This window comes from Helianthus annuus, chromosome 17, assembly GCF_002127325.2.
Source record: "Helianthus annuus cultivar XRQ/B chromosome 17, HanXRQr2.0-SUNRISE, whole genome shotgun sequence".
Classification (NCBI taxonomy): domain Eukaryota; kingdom Viridiplantae; phylum Streptophyta; class Magnoliopsida; order Asterales; family Asteraceae; genus Helianthus; species Helianthus annuus.
In genome coordinates this window covers 186,409,604-186,428,920 of record NC_035449.2, presented here as the reverse complement: position 1 = coordinate 186,428,920, position 19,317 = coordinate 186,409,604, and the positions used below count along the sequence as shown (strand labels likewise).

General features: G+C 36.4%; 2 protein-coding genes across 2 annotated transcripts; both read right to left on the bottom strand.

The window, feature by feature from the left end:
• Nucleotides 1–1,156: 1,156 nt before the first annotated feature.
• LOC118488938 (F-box/FBD/LRR-repeat protein At1g13570-like) lies at nt 1,157–2,057 on the bottom strand. The gene is made up of 2 exons (XM_035986380.1): nt 1,451–2,057; nt 1,157–1,378 (listed from the first exon to the last, which is right to left on the bottom strand). The coding sequence occupies exons 1-2, from the start codon at nt 1,709–1,711 to the stop codon at nt 1,157–1,159; spliced, it is 483 nt and encodes a 160-aa protein (XP_035842273.1). The 5' UTR covers nt 1,712–2,057.
• A 10,284-nt stretch (nt 2,058–12,341) lies between these two features.
• Nucleotides 12,342–15,474, bottom strand: LOC110921796 (F-box/FBD/LRR-repeat protein At1g13570-like). The gene is made up of 5 exons (XM_035986431.1): nt 15,413–15,474; nt 13,867–14,480; nt 13,687–13,794; nt 13,417–13,575; nt 12,342–12,809 (listed from the first exon to the last, which is right to left on the bottom strand). Exons 2-5 carry the CDS (start codon nt 14,476–14,478, stop codon nt 12,513–12,515), a joined length of 1,176 nt encoding a protein of 391 aa, XP_035842324.1. The 5' UTR covers nt 14,479–14,480; nt 15,413–15,474; the 3' UTR covers nt 12,342–12,512.
• Nucleotides 15,475–19,317: the final 3,843 nt, after the last annotated feature.

Here is a 19,317-nt window from a genome sequence, read left to right as displayed (position 1 = left end):
TCTGATACGGCTTTGTACTCTGTTACCCGAGCAATTATAAGTTACTTGTCGTTGGGGCGTCAACGACATGGCACTCATCGTGACGGTGCGTAACTAAAGTTCACGGCGTTTCTAGTTTGTGCTTGTGTAGCACATGGCCCCTAGAGGTGAATAGATCGATCTTAGCTCTGACTCCTGACTCCTGTTGAGATGGAATAATGTGTGTACGCCTACACGCACCATCTCTGTGCATGGACTAGCTAGCTATGTACCCCTCTGTTTAGGCTCGTGGGTGCTTCTATATTACGTGACTTGTGTTATTATTATGTGTAGTCATGTATGTCTTGTATCTGTTATGATATGTCTGATAAGTTTATATGCCTCTGATTGTGTTCAATGTCTGTTTTGTATAAGTATTGGGATTCAAGATAAACAAGTATTTGTTGCAGTGCCATAATTTAGATTTATTTAGCGTCAGTACCATTTGATGTTAGTTTCTGTATGTCTGCCGTTACGTTTAGTATCTGATTCTGTTTTGTATTAGTTATAGTTGTTTCGACTCAGTATCCGTATCAGTTTTGTCTCTGTATTCGTCTTAATATTAGTTTCAGTTTTGACTTAAATTCACATGTCGTGTGATACTCTAGTTTGTATCAGTCAGTGTATGTTTTCAACATTTGTTCCGGTGTCCTCCTCAATATTTGTGTTTAGACTAATTGGTTTACGGTATTGGTTTACAAAACTTTATAAGTATTAAATGACTGTTTTCAAAACTCAGGTTATCTAAATTATTTTATTTATCAAAAATATATTTTCAAAGTTTCAAATGTGGTTTCAGTGTTAGTCTTAGTTGAGCTTTCGTTTCGTTCTCTCCTGTTCGTCTTTACATGTACTATTGATTTCTCCGTTACTGAGCAACTTTTTGGCTCAGCCGTAGTTTTGTTTTTGTGTTTGTCTTATTTGTTTGGCAGGTAATTTGGGTAACGCGGGGACTAAGTGAAGAGTTTCGTGAAGATAAAGATTTATTGTATTTCGGTAATGTAAGAAAATGTAATTAGGTTTTATTCGTTTTAAACTTTAGAATTCGTTTTTGAATTTGATATCTGTAATAGTGACACGTCAGCCCTTTCGGGTTGGGGTGTTACACAACATGTCATAAAACATAATAAATTTTTATTCAATTTCTGTTGCAAATTTTCTTACCGACATGTCTATTTTTGCGATGATTATTCGTGTCACTAATACCCTTTCTAGTAGTATAAAGATATAATCTTGGAGCAATATGTATCACCTTAACAGGGTACCAACTCATACACAGATGCTCAACCAAAGGTAAACACTCAAATAACTCAACAAAGTCAGAATTCCAACACCCCATAAGATGTTTTTCATCTCCAATCTGCGCCAAATATAACAAATCAAGATTTAAGTAGCGGAATAAAGAAGAAAATATGACTTGTGTGGATCATACCAGAGTAAAGTCCTTAAGCTGCGGGCAATTGGAGATAAACCGTAGAAAGACTTTCGCGGTTATGTTGACATTGTTAAAGGATAAGCTAATCAGCCTACTAAATCCTTTCAAGGTTACTGGAGGTTGAAAAACACATTTTTGGAGTTTAAGAACCGTCAATTGTTGCAAGTTGAAGAAAGCCAGCAGTAGCTTATGATCATCACCCGACTCGATGCAAAGAGTAAGTTTCTTCAAGGTAGCAATCCTTGATAGGTGAAGCATTATCTGGTCAATCTCGCAACAGCTAATTAGTTAGGAGATAGAAAGAGAGAACTCGAGTAACGGGCCCTGGTGTAGCAACAAGATCGGGTAAACAATGTATAAGAGTTTAAATCTGATTGATAGGTTTTTACAAGTCGGTCCTTGAAACACTGCATCATCGAACATGAGTTTGGCAATGTTTAAACACTGATTTCGCCAATTATGAGATAGAATACTTGTCCTAAATGCATCTCGCAATGGCATAAGAGTAAGAATTGTTTGAATGATATTTGGAGGAAGGCTACTCGTCGTTTCCAAAGGTAAATCTTGAACTTCCATCTTCAGACTTTTGCTCATCATACTAGAAATTGCTTCACTAAAATGGCTCTAACTTGGGCTACGGGTGTCCGTTTTAGGCGTGCGACCAGGCGAAACGAACGTGAGAACGAGCTCCATCTTGCTGCGAACGGCCTACAGCGGTTTGGGTCATCGTCCGGGCCAAAAAACGCTTATTTCCATGAGTTATTTTATGTTTTATGTTTTTAGTGGGTTTTTTGGACTTTTATTTTGTTCTAGTTTTTCATCAAAATTGAATTATTGATATGTTTAGCGGGTTTTTTGGACTTTTATTTTGTTCTAGAATCTACACTTTTAATAATTTATATATTTATATTTTTTAATTCTTTAAAGGAAGGGAGGGGTAAATAAGTAATTTCAGATAGACTTAACGGAGAAATCTAACGAACATCCACTTCAGGGACTATCCGAGTAACAACTCGTCAAACCACAGGGAGCACTGGTGTAATTTCCAAAAGTTGGGGACTATAGGTGTTATTTTACAAAACCACAGGGACTATCCGGGCATTTTACTCTTCCATTAACAATAACACTTAATTCCATCAACAATAACACTGAATCATACGAAAATTATATAAATCGTATCAGAATTTCTTACAATCAAACCCTAGGAATGAATCTTGAGTTCTCTACAAATCAAAGTGGTTCACGACGGCTGGTGGTTTCAGGATGACGTTTGGTGGTTGTTGTGCGGTGGTTGGTCAGCGGCCTCGGAAGGTAAAGTTGCCGGTGACGATTCCTCAACATTCGCGAGTTGGGGATCTGGATTGTGGTTTAGGTGGCAGAGAAAGAAGACACAAACATAAATGGTTGTACACGGCACTGGGTTCTCACCCATTCCGACGGTCTAACCACCGTCTCTGCCGCCGGAGACTACTCTGTCTCTCTGTCGCATCCCTTCTCTTATTTCTCTCTGTTTTATAAGACCTTTGAGTTCCAGAACTTCGAGAATTTGTTTAAGTGTGTTCAGATCTTTGGAATGTTCAGTGATGAGTTTAAGTTGCAAGTGGTGGTGGATTTGAGAAAGAGAGAGAGCGAGAGAGATAGAGAGAGAGAGAAAGGAAGAAGATGGGGTGGTGGCTATGGTGAGGAGGTAGTGGTGGCGGTGGTGAGAAGGGGGGGGGTGGTGGCGGTGGTGGAGTTCATGGTGGCGGTGGTGTTAGAGAGTGAGAGAGAAGAAAGAGACAGATGGTTGTTTAGAGAGAGAGAGAGAGAGTGCAGAGTTTTGAGGTTTTTTATTTTATTATATATATATATATATAGAAAGTATATCGTACATTACGGCTTAACGTACTTCACGTACAACAACATACGTGATTTGTTCTATAACATGCGTGATTAATGTTTTCAATATGCGTGATTATTGTGTTTCAACATGCGTGATTTTGGATTTTTGAGTTATAATGTGCGTGATTTTAAAATGAACATGCGTAATTACCTGTCGTACGTGATGTACGTTAAGCCGTAATGTACGTTAACCTTGCTGTGTGTGTATATATATATATATATATATATATGTGTATATATATAGGGCTGGGCTCTATAAGAAACCCCATCTTTTTTAAAAAACTTTGGAAACTCTATGTGGTCCATTGATCTTGTTTCATCTTAATAGATTAAGGGTCATGATTTGTTTAGACAACTTTTAGCATTTAAAACATTAAAATACTCCATGCTGGTACAATTATAAGGGCATTTTGGGTAGTGAAGAATCAACTTTTGAATTGGAAGTACTATCAGTGCAATCAAATCACCATAACACTCCTCATCTTTCTCTTACCTCTTTCTCTTTCTCATTTCTTCTACCCCAATCTTGAAGACAAACAAACATGAGAAACAACCACCACCAGCAACCACCTTTTCCAGGAGAAACAAACAACCAGCACCAGCAACCACCTCCTCCGGCGAAACTAACCGGACTTCTTCTCCGGCCCTCTCTTTCCTCAATAAACAACAACCACCAGCAACCACCTTCTCCAGCGAAACTCACCGGACTTCTTCTCCGGTGCTCTCTCTCCTCTCGGTCTAATTGCTCTTGGTAATTTACTATTTTCCAATTTGGTTCAATATGCTTTCAGTTATATTCATTTTCAATAGAAAACTTGGACCAAGATACTGTCGAAGAATCGAAGAACCAAGATCCTGTCAATAATAAGTTGGTTTTGATTTTTAATTGTCAATTACTTTGATTTTCGTTCTTCACAATTGGTTTTATTTTTTCTAGAATTAAGAATGTTGCCAAAAGATTAATTATTTTTCAATATCATTGATTATTGTTTCAAAAAAAAAAGAATGACGTTTATAGGTAATAAATTTCAATACTATTGATTTTAGTTTGGTTTTCATTCTTCTGGTGTTTATAAATTTTGATTTTGATTCATGGATTACTTGTTTTGGTTTCAAACTCGTTTGATTTTGATCCATGGATTAGTTATTTTGTCTTAAAAAATGTGTTTGGTGGTTTGGGGATTTTGATCTGAACAGTAACTGTTTTTTTGTTGGTTTGGTTGCCCTGTTTGGTGCTTTTTGATCTGAATAGTAACTGTTTTTTGTTAGTTAGGTTGCTTTGTTTTGGGCTTTTGATCTGAATAGTAACTGTTTTTGTGCGTTATAGTACAGAAACAGACCCATAACAAGTGTTAATCCCCTGTTAGAATGATATATAACGTGTGTTGCTTTACAGAAACAGACCAATAAAGATATTCAATCGACAAGCTGGATGGATGTAAGCGACGTTAATGCGGGGACATGTGTTAAAAAAAGATATTCAATAGGTCACATTTTTTTGGGAAGGAACTCTTCGTTCATTTATAACATGTGTTAGTGGTTCATGCTGTAACAGAACACCATGATGTAACCTGACATCTGTTCATGTATAACTTGTGTTAAGCCACTGTTAGAATGATATATAACGTGTGTTAACCTTGGTTACTAGTAATATGTAATGTGAGACTCTTATTATTTTATCTAGGACGTGTTGTTAAAAATGTTCCGGATGTTAATGAAAACAAATGTGAAAACAAACGCTGACATAAACGTAACACATGTTAATGAAAACAAATGTGACCTTACATGTACACTAACACATGTTAGTATCTGACCAACTATTGGGGGCAGTCATTTTTCCATCGTGTGATCCATTCGGCCTTAGAGAAACAAAAATGATATTTTTTGGATTCAACAACACGTACCAGTAACACATGAACCACCTAAGAATTTATACACACGTACCAGTAACACATGAACCACCAAATATCCCCTGGAAGTCATTGTCCATCGAAGGAAAAATTACTGCGTTTCATTTTATTTATTCCCAAGTTACCTATACATGTGTTACCATACATGGTCCGCTATTCATATTTCACGTTACCTGCCATCCTCCTGCTGTCTGTACATGTTAACACACGTTATACACATGAACCACTAACACAAGAGCCACCAACTATCCCCTGGTACTACTGGGGAAAGTCATTTTTCCATTGAAGGAATAAATACGGCGTTTCATTTTATTTATTCCCAAGCTACCTATAAATGTGTTACAATACGTGATCCGCTAATCATATTGCACATTTACATGCCATCCTCCTGCTGGCTGCACATGTTAACACACGTTATATTTCGTGTATATCGGGAACTTAACACATGTTAATGAAAACACGTATGTTACACACATTATATTTTTGTTTGTGTGTACCATGTGCTATTCTCAAATGTTGCTGCTTTTGCACTCGTACTCAGTCATCCCCTACGTAATTTCGTCATTGTTGTACACTCAGCAAAATAGAAAACAAATGCAGGAATCTCTGTTTGGAAAACTACAAATAAAAGTTTTGTGTGTTTGTACCATGTTGGCGACATGGTTCAGGATGTTTGCTTTTAAACTACTGGTTTATTTAAATGTTATAAATATACCAATTAAATGACAACCATAGATCTAGTTAATAAAACATAATCAATGGTTGATCTTTGGCTTCATAGAATTTCACAATGATTTCGAATGTCAATCTAGTCAAATGAAATAAAATACATGGTCTACATTTATCCACATGGTCAAAGAAGTAATCATGTTCTTTTTGTCCTTTGTACATACTTTTTAAATTAACAAAGGTTAACACACGTTATATATCATTCTATCAGGGGCTTAACACATGTTATACATGAACACATGTCAGGTTACATCATGGAGTTCTGTTACAGCATGAACCACTAACACATGTTATAAATGAACGAATAGTTCCTTCCAAAAAAATGTGACCTATTGAATATCTTTTTTTAACACATGCCCCCGCATTAGCGTCGCCTACATCCATCCAGCTTGTCGATTGAATATCTTTATTGGTCTGTTTCTGTAAATCAACACACGTTATATATCATTCTAACAGGGGATTAACACATGTTATGGGTCTGTTTCTGTACTATAACGCACAAAAACAGTTAATATTCAGATCAAAAGCCCAAAACAAAGCAACCTAACTAACAAAAAACAGTTACTATTCAGATCAAAAAGCACCAAACAAGGCAACCAAACCAACAAAAAAACAGTTACTGTTCAGATCAAAATCCCCAAACCAACAAACACATATTTTTAACACAAAAATAACTAATCCATGCATCAAAATCAAACGAATTTGAAACCAAAACAAGTAATCCATGAATCAAAATCAAAATTTATAAACACTAGAAGAATGAAAACCAAACTAAAATCAATAATATTGAAATTTATTACCTATAAACGTCATTCTTTTTTTTTGAAACAATAATCAATGGTATTGAAAAATAATTAATCTTTTGGCAACATTCTTAATTCTGGAAAAAATAAAACCAATTGTGAAGAACGAAAATCAAAGTAAATGACAATTAAAAATCAAAACCAACTTATTATTGACAGGATCTTGATTCTTCGACAATATCTTGGTTCTTCGATTTCTTTTAAGAAATTAACATGTAAAGTTGAATTAGGGGTGTAAAAAAGAAAAAAAAACTCGAACCCATAAAAAAAAGGATGAAAAACCTTGATCATTCTTGTCCTCGTCAGTAGGGAACTCGTTGTGAATGACGTTCCCGTCAGTGGGGATCTTGAAATGGAGGTTTTGAAATGGTGGATCTTGAAACCGAAATGAAGTTCATGGAAATGGATCTTGGGTAGAACTTAAAACAGATATGAAGTTAATAGAAAATGGAGGTTTTGAAAGGGTGGATCTTGAAACACAGAGATGAAGTTAATGAAAAAATGGAGGTTTTGAATGGTGGATCTCTGGTTTTGAAAGTAGATTTGGATGTGATGGGTATTAATTATTGTCAAATCAAATAGGGGAAGATATCTAAGATAGATGTGAAAATACCATAATGCCCTCAAGGACAAAAAGAATATGATATTTACTATGGACACGTGGCAAAATCTAGACCATGCATTGGGTTTGCAAAGTTTTCTTAAATTCAAGGGTTTTTTTATAGAGCATTGCCCTATATATATATATATATAGGGGATCGCTAAAATGAAAACCACCTCTAGTTGTAAAAACCATGAGAACCACTTTATGGCCCTTAGATCAACTAGATGGATGGATGTGATTAAAAGTAGTTAATATTAATATTAAAAGCTTTTTGTCTTATTATGTCTTTAATATTATAATCTAAAAGGGTATTTAAGTAAAATAACTCTATTTTGTCTTTTTATATATATTAATTTTAAATTACCTTTTTTGTCCTATTCATTAATTACTTTTTATTACTTTTATTTTTTAAACATAATTTCTTTATTAAAAACATTTTTAAATTCAGATTTTTTTAAAAGATTTTTATACTTTTTACAATTTAAGTTTTACGTTAAACTTTTTACGTTTTTTTGACGCGCCGCTTTTAACGTCGTTTTTTAACGCGCCGTTTTTTTTACGCGCCGTTTTAACGCTGTTTTTTAACGCCGTTTTTTAACGCCCCGTTTTTAACGCCGTTTTTGACGCGCCGTTTTTCACGCGCCGTTTTTTACGCGCTATTTTCACGCGCCGTTTTTTACGCGCCGTTTTTTTAAGGCGTCGTTTTTCTCAATCGGCCTTTTTTTAACACGCCGTTTCTAACGCGCCGTTTTTAACGCGCCGTTTTTTAACGCGCCGGTTTTTAACGCCGTTTTTTAACGCGCCGTTCTCAATCGGCGTTTTTAACGCGCCGTTTTTAACGCATCGATTTTTTAAGGCGCCGTTTTTTAACGCCGTTTTTTAACGCGCCGTTTTTTAACCCGTTTTTCACGCGCCGTTTTTTAAAGGCGTCGTTTTTCTCAATTGGCGTTTTTTTAACGCGCCGTTTTTTAACGCCGTCTTTTACGCGCCGTTTTTTTACGTCGTCGTTTTTCTCAATCGGCGTTTTTTTAACGTGCGGTTTTTTACACGTTTTTTACGCGTCGTTTTTTTAAGTCGTCGTTTTTCTCAATCGGCGTTTTTTTAACACGCGGTTTTTTACACGTTTTTTACGCGCCGTTTTTCCGAAGTTTTTTAACGCGCCGTTTTTTCCAAGCGTCGTTTTTTTAAACGCGCCGTTTTCCACGTTTTTTAACGCGCCAAAATTTTTACACGCTTTTTACACGCCGCTTTAACGCGCCGTTTTTTCGAAGTTTTTTAATGCGCCGTTTTTTTGAAGTTTTTTAACGCGCCGTTTTTCCGAAGTTTTTTAAAGCGCCGTTTTTTTACGCGTTTTTTCAAGCGTCGTTTTTTTTAAAACGCGCCGTTTCTTCACGTTTTTTAATGCGTCGTTTTTTAACACGCCGTTTTAAACGCGCCGTTTTTTTCACTTTTTTTAACGCGCCCCTTTTTGTACACTTTTTACGTTTTGCGTTAAAAATTTAAACTTTTTACGTTTTACGTAAAAAGTTTACGAAAAACTTTCTACGTTTTACGTAAAACTTTTTACATTTTACGTTAAAAATTTAAACTTTTTACGTTTTACGTAAAAGTTTTTACGTTTTACGTTAAAATTTTCACGTTTTACGCTAAACTTTTTACGTTTTACGTAAAACTTTTTACGTTTTACGAAAAACTTACGAAAAAGTTTACGTAAAACTTACGAAAAAAATTTACGAAAAAAATTTATGAAAAAGTTTACGTAAAACTTACGAAAAACTTTTTACGTTTTACGTAAAACTTACAAAAAAATTTACGTAACACTTTTTACGCTTCACGTTTTTACGTTTAACGATAAAAAGTTTACGGTTTACGTTAACAAGTTTACGGTTTAATTTTTTTTTACAAAAACATTTTTACGCAAAACCGAACGCAACAGAAAATCGCCGTTTTTTTACGTTAAATTTTTTACGTTTTAACGCGCCGTTTTTTTACGTTTTACGATAAAAAAGTTTACGGTTTATGTTTTACGTAAACTTTTTACGTTTAACGTTCTACGTAAAAACGAACGCACCCAAAAAATCGCTACTCGGTAGGTGTCTCAGATAGATTGCTATCATCATGGACTGAATAAAAAAAAACTAAAAATCCAAACAACAAGAATCAAAAAACCATCAGTGTGTCTAGAAAAAAACGGGTTTTGGCTCAAAGTTTCCGCTAATCATGGCTGCAAAAAGTGGGGTTGCAGGTTCAAAAACCTACCCTCCGCCATCCTTGCCACGCCATCGTAATCAATTGTCGGAAAAAATGTTTTTCGTTCTATCACTGCCAACTCAACCCCACTCGAAGGTTCCGAATCTAGAACACTGCAGTAAACAAACAATTAAACACAATCAACTTTCAAGATCAAAACAAACCCGAATTGACAGCAAAACAAATACCCCCAATAAACCACTTGACAGCAAGTTATCACACTATATACAGCAGATTTCAGCATCATTTCAAAGCTAAATATACATAAAATTTACATCAAAACAAATACCCCGAATTTACAGCAAAACAAATACCCCCAATTAACCACTTGACAGCTAGTTATCACACTATATACAGCAGATTTCAGCATCATTTCAAAGCTAAATATACACAAAATTTATAAAAAAAAATACCCCGAATTTACAGCAAAACAATACCCCCAATTTTCAGCAAAATACAACAATTTCACCAAACTTGACTACAAGTTATAATACTATTTAAAGCAAATTTCAGCATTATTTCACAGCATATTATAGGACTATTATACAGCAAAAACATACCACACAATTTACATGAAACTAGATCTAACTTTAACCCCTCAAAAGAACCAAGACCATGAAAAACCTAGGCTAAAAACTTGTGGAAAACATACAAAAAATCAAAACTTTAAGTCAAAAATTAAAAAAAAAATCACAAAACTCAGATCAAGATTGAAAAACCCATATGAAATCAAGTAACTTTAGTTAAATCTAAAGAGGATTTTGATGAACTCATAACTATTTTGCTAAACAACAAGAAAATCTGAAGAAAACAAACCCTTCCGCCCCTATTGTGTCAAACACTGTCGCCGGAGCAAGACGTGTCGGCTCAGTCGCCACCACCGCAAACCGCACCACCACAAAACCGCGCTTCACCGGTCGTCTCCGAAACGGTTGCAGCCATCATCTCTTTTTGCAGATCTGAGATAGGATGCAGATCAGAGGGGTTTGGAGGAGATGAGAGATGGGTTACAGATCGGAGGGCCACCGGAGAACCGAGGGGGACGCCGTATAAACGAGAGGGCAGCCGGAGGGGGTGTGGTGTTTGGGGTCGCCGGTGTGGAGGTGGATGAGAGACTTCATCAGTGGAGAGGGTGGAGAGGATTATGGGTTTCAAGAATGAGATATATAAATAGAAATAAGATGACAGAAAACAAAAAGAAAAGGGGATCTGACATTGTATATTAAATGTGGAGAGAGAGGATGAATTTGACATTTGGGGTAAATGACCAAACTACCCTTTTGGTTGGCAGAATATGATTGGTGGAGAGTGGTTCTCATGGTTCTTACAACTGGAGGTGGTTTTCATTTTAGCGGCTCCCTATATATATATATATATATATATATATATATATATATATATATATATATATATATATATATATATATATATATTAATGCTTAAAATGATATTTTACCCTTGAGGAAAAGGACAAAATAGCAGGATTTTATAAGATAAATATGACCTGATTTCACTTTTGGACCAAAATGGCAATAAAACTAAAACCACAGGGACTCAGATGCAAAAGGTTTGAGTTTTGACAAAAGTGACTAAACCTTAGGGACCAAAATGACGGTTTACTCTTTTATAAAAATCGCTATATCTCATGTAGTAAAATTACTTGTGGGATCATCTTATTGGTTTTAATGTGTGAGAAATTCGACCAATCAAATTAAATCAGCAGATGAGAGTAGTGACTTGTATATATCCTCCTATTGTAAGAAGCATGGTTCGGTAAGTAATAGGCTTTGTATCTATAAGTGAACTAGATGTAAATTGCATTGATGTTTATTTTATTAGGTTGGAATACATATAGTTATGCAAAGTGTTTTCAAGTATGCGACTTAATGCATTGTGAGTGTTAAGTGAATAGAATATGAGTTTTTCGAGTAAACTTTCAAAATGGTCCCTAAGATTTGGTCACTTTTGTCACGTTAGTCCAAAACTCAAAATTTTTTGAATCTGGGTCCCTATGGTTTCAATTTTGTTGTCATTTTCATCCAAAATCAACATCTGGTCAGATTTAAGTCTTTTAACGTTTTATTATAAAAAATTAAAAAAATCTGACCATTTTGTCATTCATTAAAAGAGAGGAAAAAGACAAAACAACTGGATGTTAACAGAAAAATCTGACCATTTTGGTTTCGGGTGAAAATGACAACAAAATTGAAACCACAGAGACCCAGATTCAAAAGGCATTTTGGACTAAAGTGACAAAAGTGACCAAACCTCAGGGACCATTTTAGCAGTTTACTCGAGTTTTTATGAAGCTTAATTGATTATGTGAATGCTTATGGGCTTCTTGTTAGTCGGTCAGCATACCTCCTCCTACAAGCAATAGAAGATATGTTGAGGTTCATCAACTCAACCTAATTCATAACTCATAACATTCAAAGGTTATATCCAAAATGTGATGTTCCAACATTTTACAAAATCCAATCACAGACCATCTCTAGAATCATAAACAACCCAAAATGACATAAGTTATGGGTTCTCGGCTAGGGATGAGCATGGTACCTGTTCACAACCCGTCTAACTCATTTGGATAACCGGGTTACATGGATCGTGTTAAGAGTTACACGGGTTAGGGTTACAACCTTTCATACTCATCAACTCAGCCCAATTCATAATTCATTACATTCAAAAGCAGAGTTAAATCCAACTCACAATACTGCAAGATGAAAAACAAACCATGTATTTAGGGTACTAAACCAAAATGTGATGTTCAAACATTTTACAAAACCCAGTCATCACAAGATCATCTCTAGAATCATAAGCAACCGTATACTACGACATCAAGAAACAAAGTCAAGGCAAGGAAATCAACATGATAAACCCGAAAGTTATGGGCGCTGGAACCTAATTTCTGCTTTAGTCGATGCCCGTGGATATTGTACCAATTCTTTTAGCATTTTTACCTCACCATTAATATCAACCCGTTTGTCGATCACTATATCTACTATCTTGAGCATCGGCGACTTAGCCAAAACAAGCTTCACAAAATCCATTCCAGTCTTCATGCTGGCGAAGTTTGATATCGTTAGTACACGCAGATGATCCAAGATAACATTCAAGCAGCCTTGCTGATCAATAAGGTTCATCGCAGTTTGTGACACAGCTTCATTTGGGTTATATTGCATCTGTTAAATGTTAATAAGCAAAATGCATTTCGTTAAATAGAATTTTTATAAACTAGGCAAATTGGAAAATAATAATCCCATCTTTCTGAAATTGGCCGATAATAATCCCAAGTCAGTTATTGGTCAATAATAATCCGACCTCGTCCAATTTTTTTGTAAAATAGTCTGCCGTTAAAATAAGCTTAACAGAGTTAAGTGTTTTTCCGAATTACAAACCGATATTTTAGGGCTTTTGACCAGAACGAGGATACGAGTCGATTGATGTAAAACTTACCTCGAAATTGTGTTCGAAATGACTTGAATTTTGTTAATTGGAAGTTAAAACACCCAAATTGAAGCACCGTTTTCGTGGGTTGGGGGCAGTATTTCGAGGTAAGTTTTACATCAATCGACTCGTATCCTCGTTCTGATCAAAAGCCCTAAAACATCGGTTTGTAATTCGGAAAAACACTTAACTCCGTTAAGCTATTTTAACGGCGGACTATTTTACAAAAAAAAATTGGACGAGGTAGGATTATTATTGGCTAATAACTGACTTGGGATTATTATCGGCCAATTTCAGAAAGATGGGATTATTATTTTCCAAGATCTACACTGTTATACATACCTTCAATATAATTGTGTCTATGTTTGGAGAGCTTGTAACCAAAAGAAGAGTGGAACGTAAGTCGATTGCTCTCGCAAAGAACAGTCCTTTTAAATGAAGATATTTCATGTGGACGAGCGATGTCGGTAGTTTGTGTGGCATAACTCCTGTAGCAAAGCACTTTATCCCCAAAAAAAAAAATTAAAACTAAATGATATGATTGACCCCTGTTTGATCAATTATGACTATCTTTGACCAAATTATGACCATGTTTGATAAATTATGTATCACCTTAATGGGGTACCAACTCATACACAGACGCTCAACCAAAGGTAAACACTCAAATAACTCAACAAAGTCGGAATTCCAACGTCCCATAAGATGTTTTTCATCTCCAATCTGCGCCAAATATAACAAATCCAGATTTAAGTAGCAGAATAAAGAAGAAAATATGACTTATGTGGATCATACCAGAGTGAAGTCCTTAAGCTTCGGGCAATTGGAGATAAACCGCAGAAAGACTTCCGCGGTTATGCTAACATTGTTAAAGGATAAGCGAACCAGCCTACTAAATCCTTTAAAGGTTACTGGAGGTTGAAACACACATTTTTGGAGTTTAAGAACCGTCAATTTTTGCAAGTTGAAGAAAGCCGGCAGTAGCTTATGATCATCACCTGACTCGATGCAAAGAGTAAGTTTCTTCAAGGTAGCAATCCTTGATAGGTGAAGTATTATCTGGTCAATCTCGCAACAGCTAATTAGTTGAGAGATACAAAGAGAGAATTCAAGTATCGGGCCTTGGTGTAGCAACAAGATCGGGTAAACAATGTATAAGAGTTTCCATCTCATTGATCCGTTTTTACAACTCGGTCCCTGAAACACTGCATCATCGAACGTGAGTTTGGGAATGTTTAAACACTGATTCCGCCAATTGTGAGATAGAATACTTGTCCTGAATGCATCTCTCATTGGCATAAGAGTAAGAATTGTTTGTATTATATTTGGAGGAAGGCTGCTGCTCGTCGTTTCCAAAGGTAAATCTTGAACTTCCATCGTAGAATTGTTACTCATCACACCAGACATTGCTGCATGACACCAAGAGCCTTGTGAGATTGGAAATATAAGATGTTCAATCTAATTATAAAGAGTTAATCACATAGGGGAGGGTTCAAGCGAAAACTCCTTTTATTGTGAGAACTCGAAAACTCCTTAAAAAACTTAGAAAACACCCAAATTTTTATTTTTTATTTTTTTAACATTTTTTGGTTGTAAATGTAGCATTTTTAAAATACAAAAATAAAATTCTTTTTTGAAAATAAAAATAAAAATTAGTATTACACATGTGCAACACTACGAATAATATAGAAATAATAACATGTGAAGAATATAAAAATGTTTGAAAATTCATATATTTTTTTCCTATTTTGCCCCTCCTTCAATAAAAGCCCCTTCCCTTCATTAAGGAGTTTTCGAGGTGGGGTGTGAGGCGTGGGTTGGGACGAGGGAAGCTCGGGTCAGCGTGGATTGCGGCGTTGCCCGCTGGCGTAGCTATGAAGCCTGGCGTGGGGCAGGGGAGATGACATCGATGGCTGGGACTGACTGGGCATGTTTGACCCCAAAAAAGCCACGCCACCCCACACCCAAAAAACGCCACACCCAGCCAAGCAACACCATGTGGAGCCCACCTCCACCACATGTGAACCCAAGGCCCCCACACCCCGCAGTCTAATCACATATAGACATATAGTTGTTAAACAACTATTGCTGCTACCGACCACCGTCAGATCAAAATATCAGCATATCATACCCTACTTCTCACTTCGGTCACTCAACACAGAGTCTTGCAGTTGAAGCAGATATAGAATGTGGTATATTGAAGATAAAATTTTGATAAAATAATGACATGCAACTACTCAAATCGAAGGATATAAGTTGGATTCTATAAAATTCCTCAAGCAAAATGCATCTAGAGTTCTTGATTTTGAGATTAATATAAGAAAACTTGGAAAGAGTTTACCTCTAGGGTTTTTTACGCTGAAGAGTGAAGACTGAAGAGTATGGTCGGTCACAGGGCCTCCATAAAATTATTGCAAATGGAATGAAACGGTTTTATCGCGGGTTTTTATAAATGGATATATTACCTTTCTGGTCCCTCATTTTCACGATTTATTACCTTTCTGCTCCCTAAACTAAAGATGATCATGTATTAAAGCTCTAAAACTGGCACAACATAAATGCACAACTTTTTTTTTGGGCCAACGAAAATATGCGCAAGTTGTTTTCTCTAACGGCCAACAGAACCAATCCTGAGCATTTTCGGGGCACCCATTGGACGAAACGGAGTACTCCGAGAGTAACCCGAGTCTACCACCAATTCCAGGGAAAACTCAGCAACTCACACGCCCATAGACACAACGGTGAAATTATCGGTAAAACGCGTTTGGCTCAAGGATCGAACCCATGTTTTCCTTGGTCTCCTATCATTGCCCACCAGTGCCTCACTCTGTACCAAGTGGGAATTGAACCTGTATCTCCCAAGCGAAGTGCAAGCCTTCCATCACTTAATCTAGAGATCATTAGCAAGTTGTATTTATGTAGAATATCATATGTATTACGTTTTTAGTGGGGGTGTGTATAGGTTGGTTTGGGTCAGTTTTGGCCCAAAATTAACTTACAACTGAGATGTAGGTTATTGGATAACCATAATTGATCGGTTATGACGGTTTTGATTAAGCGATTTTGAATGTTATAGTGAGTTGGTTATGTATCGGTTTTTTGGGAATCATCAGTGTACAATTTTAATTTTAAATAAAATCTTATTTTATATTATATTATTTTATTTTAATTTGTGGCGGAAACATGTACCATATTTTAAACCGATTAAAATACGGTAACTGATACAATTGTGATTCACTAAAACAATTAAACAAACCATAGGGTGTTCATGAAACCATACATTTTGACGAAAAACTTAAGCTTCACATGATGGAACGATGAACCGTCACGCTAATTGACACTTGTTCACAAAACCTGAGATCCCGAATCAACTCCTTAACATGAATCTCGAAAACACAAAAACCTGAATGTCACAACCCCCGTCCCCCTAATTGCCTGGGAACGGGTGGCCGTGAACTCAGTATTGGTGGTATCGGTGTTTATTAATTTGGCAGCGAAATTTACATCAGGACCGTAGTTAGGAAATTATTTTATCAGAGTAAAACACCACATTTTATATAAATAAATTCATTGGGATAAAACCCAAGTTTTCATTACAAACTGATTGATAGGGATGAATCCCATTTTATTGAATTTAAAATGCCCTCTTTATTTAGGTAACTTTTATAGCCACTTTTCCAAGCCTTCAGTGTTGTCCAGCTGGCTTCTATTTGGCTTTCACATTGTGTTACCTGAAACGTGTTTTAAAAACATTTGTCAGTGGAAAATACTGGTGAGTGAATCCAAGTTTAATCAAGAAAACGTTATCAATTTAAACAGTATTGAGAGTGATTACAATGTTTACATCTACACAATTACGCATTCAGTACTTGCCACTCGACCGTATCTGTGGCTATGGTCATATCACACATTGGCTAACTCGTTGTCCAATTGTGAAGGTTATCAAGTAATGTATACAAAACCCCATAATACCGGCAGTAATTGAAGAATTACAAATACTCAAAATCACTGCTAAATTGCATTGTAAAATATTTAAGGTTTTGTAAAAACTGTTAACAAAAAGGAGATTACTCACATTGCTGTTTTAGGGTTTTCAGTAAGGATTTCCTAGGAATAATCTATAATTACACAAATGCACGCGTGTTAGTATAATAACTCATTTTAACATTAGTAATACCCTCCCCGAGACGGCATTCCAACGACTACGTCAGGCAGAACCACGACAGCCGTTACGTAACCCTGGATCAATCAGGCAGAGTATCTAATACGTCTCTAGGGGTTATGATACTTACATCGTAGCAGAACCTCGCTATTTAGGGGGTATAACACCCGCGTATTATGCCTAATATCAGAATTTGAGATTGAGAAATGATTCGTGAGCGAATTCCAAATGAAACCCAATGGCCTGCTTATATAGTTGCTGAACCTAGGTCTCTCGCGGCCCGCTTAACATAAGCCGAGGGCTTACGTGGCCCGCGTCAAAGCTAGTCAACGGACTAGCTTGTCCGGGTCATCAGGTAGGTCCGCCACGAGGAGGACACGTGTCGGCCTGGGGTGTTGCCGTGTTCTTGGTCTCACGCAGCCCGTGTAAGTGTAAACTAAGGCTTACGCGGCCTGCCTAAACTTAAGAAATCAACGAAATCAGGTTCCAACCCTTATACCGCCCGCGTAAGGATTGAGGTGGGTTCTACGCGGCCCGCCTCAACTTAATTTTTCTTGTTTTTTTAATTATTTTTAAATGCTATATTGTATTTTGGGCTCGGTTTTCACATACGAGGTGTATTTAAAGACATATTGAGACATTTTAAAATATAATATGGTGTCGGAAATTATTTGGGGGTATCGGTTTACGTTAGAGTTGTTATATCCTCCCTACCTTGTTTTAGAGCTCGTCCTCGAGGTCTACTGGAATAGGTGTGGATATTTCCTTTGCATTTCTGATTCAAGCTCCCATGTGTACTCAGGTCCTCTTTTGGAGTCCCACTTCACTTTGACCAGAACTAATCTCTTATGCTTAAGATTCTTGATTTTCCTATCTTCAATTTGTAAAGGCCTTTATACAAATTTGAGTTGTTCATTTACCTCTATATCCTTAAGGGGTACTATCAACGATTCGTCGGCTAAACATTTCTTGAGATTAGATACATGAAATACATCATGTATTCCTGCCATTTCCTCTGGCAGTTGTAGCTGATAGGCTACAAGTCCTATTCTTCTAATAATTTTAAAAGATCCAACATACCTGGGACTTAGCTTTCCTCGTTTGATGAATCTCACCACTCCTTTCCAAGGAGAGACTTTTAACAATACCTTATCACCTACCTGGAATTCTAACGGCTTACGTCTGTTATCAGCGTAGCTCTTCTGTCGATCACGTGCTGCCTTCAGTCATTCCTTGACTTGAATAATTTTATCGGTTGTTTCTTGTACTATTTCAGGTCCAGATAGTTGCTTTTCCCTAATTTCTGCCCAACAGACTGGGGTTCGGCACTTTCGTCCATAAAGTGCTTCGAATGGTGCAGCATTGATACTTGTGTGATAACTGTTATTATAAGAAAATTCTATTAAAGGTAAGTGATCGTCCCAATTACCTCCGAAATCAATTACACAAGCTTTAAGCATGTCCTCCATTGTCTGAATTGTTCTTTCGCTTTGTCCGTCCGTTTGAGGATGATAGGCTGTGCTTAGATTCAACTTGGTTCCCATTGCTTTTTGGAAACTTGTCCAAAAATGAGAGGTAAAACGGCTATCCTATCAGAAACAATTGATAAAGGTATTCCATGTATTGAAACAATTTCATTTACATACAATTTGGCTAATTGTTCCATGCTACAAGTTTCCTTCATTGGTAGGAAATGAGCTGACTTAGTTAGCCTGTCTACAATCACCCAGATTGTATCATTACCTTTTCTTGTCTTGGGTAATTTGGTAACAAAATCCATTGTTATCAATTCCCATTTCCAGACTGGCATTTCTAACTGTTGCAGCAATCCTGAGGGTTTCTGATGTTCAGCTTTGACTTGTGAACATGTCAAACACTTAGAAACATAAGCTGCTATATCTTTTTTCATTCCTATCCACTAGAAATTTTTCCTTAAATCCTGGTACATTTTATCATTTCCTGGATGCATCGTATATTTAGACTTATGGGCTTCTTCTAATATACGGTGACGTAGGTTTCCTAATTTAGGTATCCATATTCTCTTTTTATGGAATCTCCAAATTCTATCTGTTCCTTGTTCTAAC

What these genes read in the sequence shown, in the direction of transcription:
- LOC118488938 (XM_035986380.1), bottom strand. Translation starts at nt 1,711, where the DNA reads ATGCTTCACCTATCAAGGATTGCTACCTTGAAGAAACTTACTCTTTGC. An exon ending in AGCTTAAGGACTTTACTCTG is followed by an intron (nt 1,379 to 1,450) that starts GTATGATCCACA and finishes TATTTGGCGCAG; the next exon opens with ATTGGAGATGAAAAACATCT.
- LOC110921796 (XM_035986431.1), bottom strand. Translation starts at nt 14,478, where the DNA reads ATGTCTGGTGTGATGAGTAACAATTCTACGATGGAAGTTCAAGATTTA. An exon ending in TGAGTTGGTACCCCATTAAG is followed by an intron (nt 13,576 to 13,686) that starts GTGATACATAAT and finishes TTGGGGATAAAG; the next exon opens with TGCTTTGCTACAGGAGTTAT. An exon ending in TAGACACAATTATATTGAAG is followed by an intron (nt 12,810 to 13,416) that starts GTATGTATAACA and finishes AACATTTAACAG; the next exon opens with ATGCAATATAACCCAAATGA.